Source organism: Polistes fuscatus, unplaced genomic scaffold (assembly GCF_010416935.1).
Source record: "Polistes fuscatus isolate 324 unplaced genomic scaffold, CU_Pfus_HIC Scaffold3, whole genome shotgun sequence".
NCBI classification, from domain to species: Eukaryota; Metazoa; Arthropoda; class Insecta; order Hymenoptera; family Vespidae; genus Polistes; species Polistes fuscatus.
In genome coordinates this window covers 11221368-11238965 of record NW_025113107.1, presented here as the reverse complement: position 1 = coordinate 11238965, position 17598 = coordinate 11221368, and the positions used below count along the sequence as shown (strand labels likewise).

Here is a 17598-nt window from a genome sequence, read left to right as displayed (position 1 = left end):
ACCGTAAAGGGAATCGTCGATGGGGAATGTTGAAGGTAGGCGTCGTGCGCGATTTTCACGAAAATCAAAATTCAACGAGCGGCGAAAACCTCGACCGGTAGTAGTAGTGATGATGATGGTGGTGGTGGTGGTGGTGGTGGTGTTGTAGGTGGTGGCGGCGGCGATGGTGGCGGTGGTGGTGGCGGCGGCGAGGATTGGACTTTAGAGTTTATGCTCCCACCCATCCCCATCCCCATCCCCATCCCCCTTTCGCCGCTGCAGTCGATCAATGCGTGGACGGGTTTCACTTTCGCGATGTTAAAGCGTTGCATCACCCACCACCAATCGAAAGCTTATAATAAAACACACGAAAAAAAGAAACGCAGATACGTTCTTATAAGCGAGATGAACATTCCCGTCTTGATTTTTATCGATCGATTTTTTGTAAGTTGTTTGTTTAGGGATCTCAATTTTTTCCCTACCTTATTTTCTTGGTTTCTTTCTCTTTTTCATTTTTTCTCTTTATTAAAGTTATTTCGAGTGCATATAAGATCATATCTTTTTTTTTGCGACAGTTTTCTTTTATTATAGTCTATCAGTCGTCTTGTTATTCGTCGTATTCTCGTTCCGCTAATCCAATATTTGTAGGTGACAAATTTAGTTTTGATCGAATATAAGACTATCTCCGATCTTGAATAATCAAATCATATCATTTTTAGTTTCCACCGAGAAAGAGACAAACATTTTCGCAATGATCGATCACCATTCGACGTAATTGAAAATAAGTTTTCTAGTTCAAGAACTATCTATCTTTTACAAAGATGTGTCTTTTTCCCTAACCTTTTTTTCTTCTTCTTCTTCTTCTGGGATTATACGAAAGACCATTTGAAAATCGCATCGTGAAATTCTATTAAAAGTCTTAAATCCTTTAAGAACGTTTAAAGACCACTCATTGCTATTAAAAAAGAATCATCGACTTATATTAGAGGAAGAATTCTTTATAAAAAATCCTTATCCAAGAAAATATCCTACGGACGAGTGATTTTAATTATCCTTAGGTGGATTAGTTTCGTATTGGTATATACTTATACGTTGCTCTAAAAAAAGAATTTTTATATCGAGCTAATTTAGTTATCGCGCTTAGCTTAGGATCGTGTGACGTTTTAATAATGGCTTTGATAAAAAAAAAGAAAAAATCCGAGTCTCTCTGACGTTAGATAAATTTACTCTCAGAAGACTCGTCTTAGATATTAAAAACCAGATTCCATGTTTAATACGTTTTCACGTGACAAACAAAATAAATTCGTAACATCGATAATATTAATACGATTAGATCGTATAATCGTTGATACAATTTAAAACGATTTCAATTATTGACAATACAAAGTACCCTTTGTGTACAAAAAAAATATTCATACGTAAGATAATTAAAAAAAAAAGAGAAAGAGAGAGAGAGAGAGAGAGAGAGAAAATATAATAGCGTTAGAAACACTAGTTAACAATTGGTAAAGGAAATGTGTTGATTATATAGACGTGTCTATAAATATTAATAAGCTAATTAAATGTTATTCTTTGCAGTAAAGGATGGAGGCCAGTGAATGGGATCACGCGACCTTGAGGGAGGAGGAATTCGAACAACATGCCGTATACTTGGTGCCGGATGTTACGGCATCGCCTAGCGATACCAATCGAGCGGAAGCTTCCTTGCCGAGGAACCTCGTACTCAAGCCCTCTCAAGCCCTCAACGATGTACGTTCATCCACGAAAGAATCCTTTCTCGAGACCTCCTCGGTGAGAGTCGCGAAACGATCGAACAACGCTATATTATGATTACGATACGAACTTCATTATTTTCTTCTTCTAATTATTTGTCTCTCGTTGTTATGTCTCGTATTCCTCCCACCCCAGCCCCAGCTCCAGCCCTCATCCTAATCCCCCCCCCGTCATACCACATCGAATAACTAAAGTCACCGAATCGATCGATTTTTGACCTTACTTCTGATCCCATGCTCGTAAATGTGTACACGAAAGGAAGGAACACAGTATTTTATCAAACTCGATCGAGCATCACAAAGCTAATTAACTTGTAAAGTGTGATCATGGACCGAACGTAAGTGCATTTAAAGTTCACGCTTAAAACGTAACCGAGAGACTCGAGGAATATATATCGTTACAGGATGGAAAAACTGTTTTCCCTTTCGACTGCAACGAAAATTGTAGGAAATATATATTTCTGCATTTATTTCATTTCTTTTTGAACGATTTGCAAATTTGTTGTTTTTTCTTGTTTTTCTTTTTTTTTTCTTTTTTTTTTGTTAAATATATACCACGAAGATTGTATCATAATCAAATTTTAACTCTTATCAATGGATTTTCATAAACTAATAAATGTATTGTATTCGATCGATGTGTTACAATTTTTTAACAAATTATTTATATGATAGTATATGATTTAAAAAGAAAAAAAATGACAAAAAGACGAGCATGGATTCGGATGAATAATTTTCACTAATATATAAATTCATATAACTCGTAATGAAAAACCAACATAATGGTAAAGAAATACAGTTTGAATAATCGCGTATTTTTGTTAAATATATGCATAGATGTTGGGTGTATGGAGTACAAGTTACATCCCAAAGGGCACGCGTTTTGGACCACTGGTGGGCCAGGTTTATACCAAGGATTCGGTGCCCGCTGACGCGAACAGAAAATACTTTTGGAGGGTAAGAATTGCATCGATTAGGAAACATCGTTCTTTCGTTTTTAAGAAACGTTCATATTTATCGTTGATACGTGTCTAGAAAAGATAAAAATAAAAATAGAAAAATAGAAAAATAGAAAAAAAGAAAAAGGAAAAGTTGAAAACGCGCATACGTGTTCCTTACGAGATCGACGAACGAGGTGGGAAACCAAAGATGTTGTACGCGCGGATACACAGCCATGAGAAAGAGAGAGAAAAGACTAACAAGACCAGAAACTGGTTTTAACAGATCGAGCAAGGCTTAAAACGAAAGCCACGAGAAGAGCCATCGATGACTCGTAACTCATCAATTCGTTACGATGAACTTCGATTCCACGCAAACGACTCTTACGTTAACTTACAATTAGTATTATTTTCTAATTTTCTACTGGCAACTTGTTATTGAAACGTTAATCAATTTTTTGGGGGAAATCTGTCGGAAGAAACTGTGACGTGTCTGATAACTTGTTCATTCGTAATATTATTTCAAGAACGTTGATTACATGTATCTATTTAAATGATCGATAATTAAAGACGATTTTCTTAAGTTGTCATGTTACATAACAGTCAAATAATAATCGCTATCTTTGCGAATTCTCAGGTATACAAGAACAACGAGTTGTTCTACTACATCGATGGTTACGACGTTCAAAAGTCGAATTGGATGCGTTACGTAAACCCAGCGTACTCGTCCGAATCGCAAAATCTAATAGCGTGTCAATATAAGGTAAACGTTATAACCGAGTTCGGATATAATCTATAATGGAAGAACATAGGATTGATATTCTTTTATTTTTTATGTTACAGATGAACATTTATTTTTACACGATCAAGCCAATACTTCCGAATCAAGAACTATTAGTGTGGTATTGTAGAGAGTTCGCGGAACGACTTAATTATCCGTTAACGGGTGAATTAATGCTACAAAGAATACGTAAGTTCATTTATCGTCTTTATCGGCTTAATCGTTTATCGATATTATATATTATTATTATTATTGTGATTTTGTCTTTCCCTTTTTTCCTTTCGTTCCACATTATTCTGGGGAGACAGGTCAACAAGTACAGCAATCGGCGTTACCAGCGGAAATTTCGGCCAGCGTAGACGTGGTATCACCGTTGAAGGATTCGTCGATTTACGAGAGACGTTCGCAAATGACGCCAACGGACGGTTCTGTGAGGTCTGACGAAGGTTACCACTCGAACGGTTACCACGACGAGATCTTGACCCCGCCTGAGGAGAGCAGCGAGTCCGATTCGGAGAACAACTACGTTCTCGACTTCAGCAAGAACTCAAAGTCCTCCGTGTGCAGCAACGAACCGTTAAAGCCAGACAACGTAGCCGCTAAGAACGAATACAGAAAGGTAAAGATCAAGATAACGAAGACGTACGGTAACTTTCAAGCCGGTACGAAGAGCAATTTGGATGGTACAGCGAAGGAGAAGAATCCAGAGATCGCGACCAGAGCGATGAGCCCGGAGATACAAAAGTCAGTGTCGCCTGTGATGCTTCAAAAAACGACCCTCCTGTCAATGGTAAGCGAGGACGAGACGGACAAAAATTCAAAACCGTTTTATGAACCAGATGTTAAAGGTAACGTACCTGCAACCGCGAGACCAGCCTACATAACGAGTCCTAGCAGTTCCATCCTCGAGAATATTCTTTTACGAAGTACCACGGACAATAATAATAATAACAACAACAATAATAATCATCATCATCATCTTCATCATCATCAACAACAGCAACAGCAACAGCAGCAACAACTGCAACAACAACAACAACAACAGCAACAACAACAGCAGCAGCAGCAACAGCAACATCATCATCATCAACATCACCATCATCATCATCAACAACAACAACAGCAACAGCAGCATCAACAGCATCAGCATCAACAACAACATCAACATCAGCATCATCAACAGAGCCATCATCAAAGTCACACGGCAGATTCGGTGACGCCACCACCCTCGAGCCCTACGGAGATGGCTTACTCTTACTAAAAATCGCATCGTTACGGCAATATCTTACCGTGCAGTCCAGACTCCAGTTCGAATTTGCCGATGCAGACTGAATCCTGCGTAAACTCGACCACTAGTAACCACGGTCCCGTACCAATTCCAAGTCCAACCGGTGGACTTCACTCGAGCACGGGTAATCTTCATTCTAGTACGGGAACGAGCAACGGAAATGCAACGACTCATATTGGGAATGTGCACTCGTCTAGCAGCCCAGGCGTTAACGCGCATTCTAATAGCGGCTTGCTTTCCTCGAATACGATCTTGACATCGTCCTCGAATGTTGCAAGCTCCTCCTGTCTTCCAAAGCGAAAAACGAAGAGCCCGTCTCCGGCAAATTCTCCACCATTGTGTCCCTCCTCGACACCGACGGTTTTATATTCGACCAATTCCGGAGGTTGTCAAATAGAGTCGAGTTCGGTCTATTCAAATTCGGCTGGTGGTAATAATGTCGGTGGTGGTGGTGGTGGTAGTGGTGGTGGTGGTGGTGGTGGTGGTGGTGGTAGTGGCGGCGGTAGTAGTGTTGTGAGTGGTGGTTGTGGTAATGGTGTCGTTGGTAGTGTCGGTGCTTGTGGTAATGGTGGTGGTGTTGGTGGTAATAGCAGTGGTGGTGTCGGTAGTGCCGGCAACAATCATCAAAACTCAGTTTCACCGATATCACCGATCCAATCACCTTCTTCCTATTCGTACGGTCTTTATCATCAAAACGGAACGCTTCATCATAATGCGACCCCTTTGTCGATCAACTGTACGGTTTATTCTCCAACCCCGAGCACGGGTAGCAATGGCAATCTCGTGTACGGCGAAAGAACGTCGGACAGTAGACGTCTGGATGTTCCGAGCAACAACCATCAACTTCCCACCTCGTCGACGACTATGCAAATCGACGGGAGTCAAGCTGGCCTGATCGCAGGAACGCACAATCTTCACCTCGGCCATCATCCTGGACTCACTATTCACGCAAATTCCTCTTCCTCCGGGGCCCTCAATCACAGATACTCGCCGGCGAGTTCTCTCTCCCCGGACGACCATGGTTGCTCGCAGAGTGGCTCGCTCAGCCCTAACTCTCAGGGATCGAGGGGTTACAGGTCGTTGCCTTATCCGCTTAAGAAGAAGGACGGAAAGATGCACTACGAGTGCAATGTCTGCTGTAAGACCTTCGGACAGTTGTCGAATCTTAAAGTTCATCTCAGAACGCACTCCGGCGAGAGACCGTTCAAGTGCAACGTCTGCACCAAAAGCTTCACGCAACTGGCGCATCTACAAAAACATCACCTCGTGCATACCGGTAATTCGATTATTTTGTATCAAATTTAAATCCTCAACGATTTCGTTAATCTAATACCAACGATATGAAATATCTTTTATATTTTCGTTTTTCTTTTTCTTTTTTCTTTTAATGTAGGCGAAAAACCTCATCAGTGCGAGATCTGCAAGAAGAGGTTCAGTTCTACCTCGAATCTAAAGACTCATCTCAGATTACACTCCGGCCAAAAGCCCTATGCTTGTGACCTATGTCCCGCGAAATTCACCCAATTCGTTCATTTGAAATTACACAAGAGACTACACACGAACGAGAGGCCTTACACCTGCCAAGGCTGCGACAAAAAGTATATCAGTGCGAGTGGCTTGAGAACTCATTGGAAAACGACCAGTTGCAGGCCGAACAGTATCGAGGATGAACTCGCTTTAGCAGCTGCCGTTGGCTCGCCGACCTATTACGAATATGGTCCTGACATGAATGTTGGTAAGTAGTATTTTTCACTTTCATCTCAAGGAAGAGGAATTAGATTTTCAGATTTAGGCATCGATATATTTCAATCGGTTTACTTTATAATTTATTTTTCCAACGATTGTTGCAACCTATTGAAACGATTTTATTCGTAAAATTACATTACAATTATCTTTAAATATTTCATCGAAACAATGAATCAATGAAAAACTATATTATGAAAATATTAACCAATTCGTTAATGAAAGATTTGAAAAGAAAATTGTGAAACGTTTTTTAGGAACCATGCCGAAGGAATGCGAATTGGAACACATCGAAAACTATGAAAGGCACGGGTCGACGCACGGGCCGCACACGACGTCTCTTCACAATTTGGAGAACCCAGTGGCGAGGCCGAGCGTGATAGAAACCTCCCAGCCACACATAATCGAATGTACCTAAGGGACGGGGAGCAGACCCTTTTGCCCTGGCGCTAAATTCAGCCGTGGAAACGTAAACGAGATTCGGCTGACCGAGCTCGCTCCAGAGCAATACCTTTATCCCGAGTGGCAGTAAAGATAAATATGAAAAAGTAAGGAAAAGAAAAAGAAAGAGAAAGAGAAAGAGACAAAGAGAAAAATAGAAAGAGAGAGAGAGAGAGAGAGAGAGAGAAATGGTGTACCTTGTTTATTAAGACTCGTGTGCGAGATGCCTTAAGAACGTTCCATTTCGCGTAAGCGTTGTTTAAAAATACGCGCGACGAGTGAATGGAAAAACTGGACCCTTTTCTCCATTCGTTGTTATCGATCTGAAAAAAAAGAGAGAAAATACAAGAAAAAGAAAATATAAAGAGATTAAGAGAACATAAGGGAAAAGGGTGTAAAGAAGGATAAAATGTAAAGAAAGGATAGAATGTAAAATATTGTTAAATATTGTTATTTAGTTCATTATCGTTGATAAAGGACAATCTAAGTTTTACTTTAAATACTCTCCTCGAGCTTCGTTGTTTTTAGTATATTATAAGAGATAGAGTGGGGGAAAAGAAAAATAAAAATGATAGAGGAAACGTCAAAGGGAAAAGTTGCAAGGAAAAAAAAAAAGATAAATAATAAAGAAAAAGGAAGAAAATGGAAAAGGAAAAGAGAGAAAAAGTGTATGTGTGCATGTTTAAAAAAATGTGCGCGCAAGTACGTCGTTACTCAGCTAGGACCATATAAAGTTCCTTGTACATATACTCGTTTCCATATTTTTTCTATTGTAGCATTATCATGGAAGGAAAGATAACGAGTTTGATAGTATTAACGTTCTAGAAATGTCGATTAAATAAGAGCGTCGTTTCTGCCATTCTGGAAAAATCTCGAAAATCGTGTCCATCGCATCTCGGTTACTTTTCCACGGTTCTCATTCGGAAACGTGTGCGTGCACGCGCGCTGTCATCAAACATAGAAAGAGAAATATAGAGGATTAACCTAAGTACGGCTCTTTCTTTCTCTCTTGTCGTGCCAATCGATTATTTAAAACAAGAAAAACAAAAAAAAAACAAACCAACAAACAGAGAATTAAAAAAATGATCGTTTCAGGAAAAAAAAATTTCATTTCAAATTCAAAGCTTAAAAAATTTCTTACCAGAAATGTTATTCTAAAAGGCATCTCTTTGCGTGTATGCGTATTATATATCCACGCAAGAGAGAGAGAGAGAGAGAGGGAAGGGTATGAGCGCGTGCGCACTCACGTGAAGGATCTTTAAAAATGTTGACGCACACGTCGACCAAAATACGGCGGATTTTGTCGGCACCCGCCAAGCACGTTCGAAAATGCGCGAGCAAAAGACACAAATGAACAACCAGTGACGACACGACTGCAACTATACGAGACCTGTACCTGTATATATTAACATTACTATAAATTATTCTATAATTTAAAATGAGGTAATTTAAGGAGGTCTAATTTATGAATACCTTTATATACGATACATTATATGTACCTCGTCGTAGGTTGCCGATCGGTAGGCTGCGCTTCGTGAATCACGTTCGGTGGAGAACATTTCAAAAGTGATGAAAGAAAATTATTCAACAAAAAAAAACAAAAGAAAAAAACTAATCGTTCGCATAATAATAATAATAATTAATAATAATAATAATATAATAATAATAATAATAATAATAATAATATTAATAATAATAATTTCTTAGATCAAATGCGATCGTGTTTGTACGAATTAGCGACACTTTTGATGAAAGATCGAATTAATTTGTGGAATCGATCGGTCGATCGATCGGTTGGTTGGTTGGTTTAGTCACTCCCTTTAAAAGATGAGGAATGAGAACGGTTGCATAGGTCGAATAATCCAAGTAGGATTTTGCGCACGAGCAACGATCGATCGTTCTCTCTTGGAAATGTCTATAGGTATTATCGTTCCTCCTTCGTCGCTTCTCGCTCGATCGTGCACAAACTCTTGGTAATTTATTGCCATGAAGAAACGCACGTGCTTCACGTAACAAACTAATTATTATTACACCGAGTTCAGCGAACGCGGATGATGGGTACGCTCGGTGTCCTGTCTCTTGGAAATAAAGTTAGTTTAATCGTAGTAAACTAATCTCTATCGAATACTAAATTTCAATTAAACGATACGTTTTTAAACATTTTTAATCTACGATTGATATAGATGTATACTACGTTTTCATTTTTATCATTCTAATCGTTACGCGAATAAACTTTTCTCAACATTTATAGTTTATATTAATTTTACATTTTACACACATACATATATATATACACACGACATATCGTTGTTAATAGGTTTGTAGGTAGAAATATCATAAATCGTAAGATTCTTTTTAGCCAAACAACCGTGCTAGAGACCCGACAACAATAAAGATCATTAATTATCTTGCAATAAAGATGTTATATAAGTAATATACGTATGTATATATAAATACAGGGGCAGATTTAGGTATGGTATTTATGGACTATAGTCCAGGACCTCGTTCAATCAAAAATCTTCCATCATAATAAAAAAAAATAGTAAATACTAATAGTAAATTATACAAAATAAGTCGCTACAATTAATCCGAACTTAACTTAATTTGGTTTAATTAGGTAAACTTCCAAACAGTGTTAATCCAGGGCCCCTAAAGTTAACGATCCGCCTCTGTATAAATACATATGTAGTAATTTATCTAATTATCGGATCCGCCTAGTACATTGGTGAATCATTTTTCAGTGAAAAAAAATTACTCAATGTCGATTTGAATAAATATATGTATGTATATATATATACATATTTATATTTAGTTCTCTTCCAAATGCAATAATTAGTGAATTGTTTTAAAGAAAATAAGAATAAGAAGATGACAAAATCACAGGAACAGAATTTTTCTCGCTTACTCGAACTTGTCTTCCAATCATTTACATAAAAAATACAATTTCAATTACCGGAGCGTATCCATTGAATTATTTTTACATACATGATACACACATATGTATAATGTATGATAACTAATGTGTACTAGATGGAAAGAAAAAGTATTAAATTACACAAGTTCGTTATCGATCGTTCGAGTCGACGTTATCAAATTGTTAATAACAAAGCGTAGGAATTTGACGATCAAGTTAAAAAAGACTCGATAATAATTATTTGGAGAAATTAATAAAACAGAACGACAGCGACGACGACGATTGCACAAGTCCTGCTAAAAAAAATCTAGTCAAAGCTTACGAAATGCGATAAAACATTATGTAACGATTCGATTCCCTCCTCCTGAAAGAAAAAGAATGAAAAAAAAAGCAAAAAAAAAAAGAATTATAGCATTTAAACAATAACAATTTCATCGTCGGAGTCCAAACACGAGATAAAATTCGCTTGATACTTGAATGCAATTTGTGTATCGATGATGCGTCACGGTTATTCAGAGTTTAAGAAAAACAACAAAAAAAAAAAGAAAAGAAAGAAAGTTTTTTCATATGCACAAAAAATACTTTACATATATCCTTGGCCTATCTAATATACGCATTTATTATCAAAGGAAATATGTATAATATATCTCGACTGTAAAGTATATCTTTAGACTCTGAACTTCCGTCATTCCGATTAGTTGTTTACACTAAATGACACCGATTAAATACTACCATTAAAAATTTATAATAGCACAAAATGAAAAATATAACTTGGATCGATCGTTTATTCCGAAACACAAAATGAAAGATAGAGAGAGGACATTTTTGTCATTCAAAAAAATGCTGACTCCTAATCACAATCTTACGAAATCTTCTAATCATGATCACCATCCATTATCTGTCTTTTACAATCTTCCATCGATTTTTATAATCAACTACCACACTTTGTACTTCCACTAATTTTAACAAATTCGTCAATTTTGTCGACGTTGAAATCACCGTAAGCGCAGCCTACCGCGACGTACGAATACACAACATACGTATGTAGTGTGTACATTTACGTACATATATCTTTACCTATCGATGATTTAGAGAATTATATCATTTACGGGATATTGAAAGAAAATAAACTAATTTATAAGAATTCGGAAAAGAATGAATGAGCAAATCTTTGAATCATCGATTTGTAATGATTATACTTAACAACGTATCACAGACTGATATACGCACGGCTCTCACGCGTCTAAAGAGTTCTAAAATAATAATAATAATAATAATAATATTAATATTAAAATAATAATAACAATAATAATAATAATTATAATAATAATAATAATAATAATAATAATAATATATAATAATATTAATAATAATATTAATAATAATAATAAAATAATAATTACAATAATAATAATAATTAATAATAATAATAATAATAATAATAATAATAATAATAATAATAATAATAACATAATATAACAATAATATTAATAATTATTATAATATAATATTATTAATAATATAATAATAATAATAATAATAATATAATAATTAATATTAATAATAATGAAAGAAAGAAGGCCACTTAAAAATGCGATACGATTTCAGATCGAGGATAACGAAAGAGTAATTCGAGAAATGTAAGCACAAAGCATTAAGAACGTTATTCCGAATGCTAGCTTTCTCAACACGCATCATATATGTATTATGTATTTAGTTGTTAAGAGAGGCGATTGGAAAGAAAAAAAATCTCGCACACACACACACGCAAACACAAAAGAGAAAAAAGAAGTCAAAGACAAGCAACGTTCGGTCCGAAGAAAAATTTTAATTCGATCATTTGAAATATTATCTTATGAATCGTTTTCATCAGCTTCTATACCTATATTTCATTAATCAAACACGAAAAAAGAGCTTTACGCGCGAATATGAGTGCACACGCAAAGAAAGATAGACAGAAAGAAACCAAAAAAAAAGAGAAAAAAAACATAAGAAGAAAAGTAGAGAGAGAAATAAATAAATAAATAAATAAAGGTTCCTTCGCGAACGTATCTTCCAAATAAACCGCGAAAATCCGAATAATGAAGCGAATCGTTCGATCGAAAAAAAAAAAGAAAAAGGAACAGAAAAAGAAAAGAGGAAAAGAAAAGAAAACATAAAAAACTGTAAAGCCTTGAAATATTAATTAAATCTGCTGATATGTTATAATATGTGACAGGCAACGTGGGTGACTCAGGCATTGAATTTATATAAAAATAATTCCTTATTTATAGAAAACTTGTACATATAATGCACGCTATACCAATTAATTATTTATGCAAAGTGTACAAAACTTGGGTAGCTTATGAAGGCGTTATGGAAAAATTCGTCTACGTATGCATAATGCTTGACCAACGCGATGACATTGAATTAAAAACAGAAAAAAAAATAAAGAAAGAAAGAAAGTGAAAGAGAGAGAAAGAGAGAGAGAGAGAGAGAGAGAGAGAGAGAAACATGGAGAAAGGGTGAGATAAAAAGAAAGAAAAAGAAAAAGTTATTTTTAAAAAGTCGACGAATATTTCGTCGATAAATATTTTTGACGAATTTTTTTGTTCATCGCTTCTCATTATCGGTACACGCTTCGTGCGACATTTTTCACATGGATATATAATATACTCGATATTATATTACCGTAGATCAAGAAGTATTTTTGCTACGTTCGTAATCTTTACATGCATGCGTACATACATCCGAACGATATAAAAAGTTTCCACAAACGCTCTTATAAGAAATACATTATTATTCCATATCGATTCTTGATTTCCCGCTTTGCCTGTAATAAACGCACTATAAATATTATTAACGGATTCAAGAGAAACCTAGTATTTAGGTTTGAACAATGAAATGGAAAGAAATGTTAGGAAAGAAAAAATAAGAAAACAACAAAAATAAGAGACATGATATCAATCGAAAAGTTTATAATAATGGAATAGAAATGAAATAAGAAAAATAGAAAACCGAGAGAATGGAATGAATAAATAAATCGATAGATATAGATAGATAGAGAAGTGCAAGAGGAGGAGGAGGAGAAGGAGGAGGAGGAGGAGTTAAGAGGTGGAAGAAGAAGAAAAGAGTGAACCGTGTAAATATGCTGAAAGTAGTAAAATATCGAAAGAAAGCGAGAGACTAAAAAAAAAAGCCTCGGCTACAAACAAGCAATATTTAGTTCTTATCATCTCTCAATAAAATAAAGAATAAACTCCAACCGTATTTGTACACGCGTGTACAACTCTCGTACATATATTTAAACGACTATAAATTAAAAGTTAATTATCCTTACACTTCGTATATAGTAAATTGTTACGCATTTATTATCATTACAATTATTGAATAGGTAATGCTCAATTAGCATTTGTTTCTTAAAATAAAAAATAAATATATGGCTGTTGGATATTTACATGAACATGTCACTACCTTTTTGATACCTAAATATATACACACACACGCATATCCTTTTCTATATATACTTTTCAAGAGGAAACAGAAAGGAAATAACAACTGTGGATTGGAAAAATAAGATTATGTGTGGATTAATATTAGACAAATAAAAATTATACATAAAAAAGGTTATTCCGAGTTGAACGTGAGAAGACTACATGGGTAATAAATGATTTTAAATGTTTTATTGTAAATTGTCCTACACAATCACCATATCTTGGCTCATTTTCGTTACATTATTGTTATTATAAATAATAAAACCTTACAAGAGCCATATCATTCGATTCATACAATCTATTCACATGTAACATCTTTTTTATTTATTTATTTATTTATTTACTTATTTATTTACTTATCTATTTTATTTCATTTTATTTTACTTATTTTTTTTTTGTTATTAATGCTATTTCGTTCAAGAACATAAAAAATCGCATTTTAACCATAGGAGACATCATTCAGGTTCATAAAAAAACCTAATCAACTATTTCTTTCACGATAAAAACTCATTTTGCGTATAAGCAGAATTGTCACTCGCGAATTATTTAAGAAAAAGACTATCTAACTTATACATAAAACTTTTGCACGCACTCGTTCTCCTTTTAAGGGATAAACGAGACTTTCATGTATACGTTCCTATAGTAATTAGAAAAATAATACAATTTCGTTTGATTAATGGAAACAATTAACTATTCGTAATGTACCACATGATTTATGAAATTATGGGCATTCGAGTATGTTGCGCAGCTAACGAAGTTCCTGCAAACAGTTTGATAAATCTAATATGCTATTCGTATTATGATCTTATCAATGTAAGATCAATTACAATAGATCCTCGTATAACTCGGTTAAATTACACGTTTTATGGTATCATGTTACACAAAATCATTTTATAGAAGAATTTTCTTTGTATAACAAGAATAATATAAATAACATGTTTAAAAATAACAACTATTGTAATTGTCTAATTTAGTTTTCTATAATTTACCTATTGAAATAGTAAAATAGAAAAAACTTAGAAAATTGAAAGAGGACAATAATTTAATTATTTAGTGATAATTAATTTGTTTTATTCATATATAACTCATTTTCTATGAGAATCACGCGTTATATGAAAATAATAAATTTATTAAATATTTTTAATGCGTTATACGAGAATTTACTGTATATCATTTGAAAAATCGATAAATCAGGCGAAGAAAAATAAGAATACAAAACATTATTAATTAACCCTTTCGCTACGGCGCGCTTGAGACAAAATATGATCGCAGTGTACGGAGCACGTTGTTCTTTTGTATCTGATCGCCCACTTTTCGATAGCGTATGGATACGCTAAATATATACATACACCCATCGGAGCGAAAGGATTAATATTAATCGAAAATATTAACCTACTTCGGTTATTTAACAATTACAAATATGATTAACAAGCGTGACAAATTATATACAAAAATGAAGCTTCTTTTGGTCATTATTTTTAATTAATACATAATTTCGTAATCTCGCTCTAATCGATTGAATCTTTTAACTTAGTGATTGCAATAAAATCAATGAATTAATTATTTAAGTTACAATTCCATACCTTATCAAGGTACAGGGCTGTCTGTTCCACTTCCACTGTTGGTCCCAGCTTCAGTCTTAGTAGCAGCTACCCTGTCACCTCGTTTGGATGTCTTCGATAATGATGCAACTTCCTTTAACAAACTCGATATTTTATGTTGCATGTTTGATACTTTAGTTTCGTATTCCTTTTCGGTCGCTTTCATCTTATTACGTAGCTCTGTCTCTGATGTAAAATTTTTTGCCTTTAATTCCGTTATCTATATTACAAACAAACAAAATAAGAATCAAGTTTATATATAACACGAAATATATATAAATAGTATCAAACTTATATATACCTGTCTGTCTTTAGCAAGGAGCTGACTATCTTTCATACTAATTTGTTTTTGAAGATGAGCTATTTTCTCCTTAAGTTGTGTAACTGCAACTACATGATCTGAACTGTTTGGATCGTGAGGATCGTGTACGCCGGCCATTCGTGCAACCTTAACTGGAGTAGGGCCATTCGTATCCCCTCCTTCTGATTGCGGTGGCAGCTTAGTGACATCGACTCTTTGTGGCCTCTTATTGTGACCTTTTAATCTAATACAAATAAATAAATAAGTAAATAAAATCAAATAAAAAATTTCTATAAAAGATTTAATAAAATTGCATACCTTACGTAAAATCAATTATTTGAATGCTTACTTGTGCTCCTTGTGTTTAGCGGCCCGTTGTTGAGCTAGTTTCATATGCGCTCTCCTCTCAGCATCTGATTGTTTCGTCTTAGCCAAGGCCCGCTTATAAGATAGAGTACAAAGCCAACATAACAATTTGCCGTCAACCTAAAAACAAAAATACCATGGTAACTAGCAGTAGCGTTACTGCGACTTTAATGTATTACCATATACCAACAAGAGAGAGGTCTTAGCTGTAGAAACTACACTTGATGTTTATTCGTTCTCTAAAAAAAGAAAAGAATTTTTGACAGGAAGTCATACACACTGATCCGATAAAAATATACGAATCAAAAGAGAACAGTGTGCACAGCTACCCTCTGTTATGCAGGAACACAGGAAATATGGAAATCTAAAAAATTCCATATGAAAGATATCTCCGTAGACGCTTGTAAATATTACTATGACATGCAATACCAATTAATAATACGAAAATTTCTTGTGTTCCAAAAAAGTGCACAAAGCATAGAAAAAGACAAAGCGTTAAATATATTCAAAGTACATAGTGATCAATTAGGGACTCTTTTATCTGTATGTAACTTAATACATGCAAAATAAATGTAATTAATAATATATTACTTTACAGAAAATGGTCTAAAAAAGATATTTTCATATAAGAATTTATAGAAAAACTAAAATTTTATAACGCGTTCTTAAGGTAAGTTAAACATAGACGTCAGCATTATGTTAATACAAAAAATGTCGCAAGTAATAGCGATAGTATCTGAGCAGCTGAAGATGTCTCCTTCGCTGTGACAAGGAATAATTTTTTTTTTTTTAAATATTGATTAACCTTTTACCTTTTTGTCTTCATCCTGTCTGTCAAAGGCACACTTCTGCTTGCATTGCTCGCAAGTGACTGGAGGACCATAACGTTTTTCAGAATTAGTACACCGTTGGCACTTACTGCCGATAAATGCAGCAATGGTGTTGCAATATTCACACGCTGATGGTTTTCCATATGACTTGACATTTTGTTCACACTTTTTACATATGGTACTTGTATTTCCCTTTCTATATAGAAAAATAAAAAGAAGAATAATAATTTAAAAATATAATTTTTAATATAGAATGACCAAATCTATGTCTATCAAAAAACACATTGCTTTATGCTTCTATACTTACATCGTCTGTTGGAATTCTGATCTACAGTATGTGCATTTCACAACAGGGAATGCGCCTCTACATTCCTAATGCAATAAAAAATAAAATTGTAATTTTAATAAGCAATTGAAAAAAAATCAATTGAATAATTAAATTTCATATAGATTTGTGGACCCAATACTATTATTAAAATTATTTCAAATAATAAAAAATTTAAAGGAATTAAAATAAAAAACCGATCACGCGTCAAACATACAATGATATTAAATGTTCTAATATTAGCAATTGGTTTCTACGAAACGAAAGAGACGCTTCGAAACATCCCGCTGAAGTATGAAATTTCGCGCATAAATTGTAATCAACTAATATTACAATGTAAAATAATTTACCTTGCATAATTGTTGTCCTGGTGAAAGATCCTCGAAAGGATGCCTTGAGAAACATCTTGAGCACGCAAAAAGTGCCTGTGCATTGTTCGTGCTCATTCTCAAACAGTGATTCGTGTTTGCCCTTGTAGCTTCCAAATTGTAATATCACGAACGATAAAACGAATTTCGTAAGCCGATCAAAAATGATTTTAAACGTCCTTCAATGCGTTTTAACGATTGTTTTTAACGAAAAAAAAAAAATAAACGTAAAAAATTGCAACGTAGATATGCCGTACACTGTTTCCTTACATGTTTTAGCAAATTGTTCACGTAAGACGCTGACTTCTCACAAGCATAACCACCTTACTCTTTTACACTTGTTCCAACCGGTTGTTGACTTCACAGAGCCATCTACGCGTCTGAACAGGAAATAGAAGTTCGAGCCAAGATTTTCGGGAACGAAGCGCCATCTGTTAGTCAATTTTGCTAAATTCTATTATAATATATAAAATATTAATAT

At 34.6% G+C, this 17598-nt stretch overlaps 2 protein-coding genes across 2 annotated transcripts; one reads left to right on the top strand and one right to left on the bottom strand.

Annotated features, from left to right (window-relative positions):
- Positions 1 to 1557: 1557 nt before the first annotated feature.
- On the top strand, positions 1558 to 7056 carry LOC122519922 (PR domain zinc finger protein 1). The gene is given in 9 exon segments (XM_043639728.1): positions 1558 to 1728; positions 2586 to 2705; positions 3324 to 3449; positions 3530 to 3656; positions 3776 to 4456; positions 4559 to 5227; positions 5390 to 6031; positions 6149 to 6490; positions 6756 to 7056. Coding segments are annotated over 9 exon segments (3033 nt in total). The 5' UTR covers positions 1558 to 1563; the 3' UTR covers positions 6917 to 7056.
- Positions 7057 to 13500: 6444 nt separating this feature from the next.
- LOC122519920 (protein FAM76A) lies at positions 13501 to 17515 on the bottom strand. The gene is made up of 7 exons (XM_043639726.1): positions 17100 to 17515; positions 16732 to 16796; positions 16407 to 16620; positions 15578 to 15714; positions 15229 to 15472; positions 14910 to 15147; positions 13501 to 14086 (listed from the first exon to the last, which is right to left on the bottom strand). Exons 1-6 carry the CDS (start codon positions 17193 to 17195, stop codon positions 14914 to 14916), a joined length of 990 nt encoding a protein of 329 aa, XP_043495661.1. The 5' UTR covers positions 17196 to 17515; the 3' UTR covers positions 13501 to 14086; positions 14910 to 14913.
- Positions 17516 to 17598: the final 83 nt, after the last annotated feature.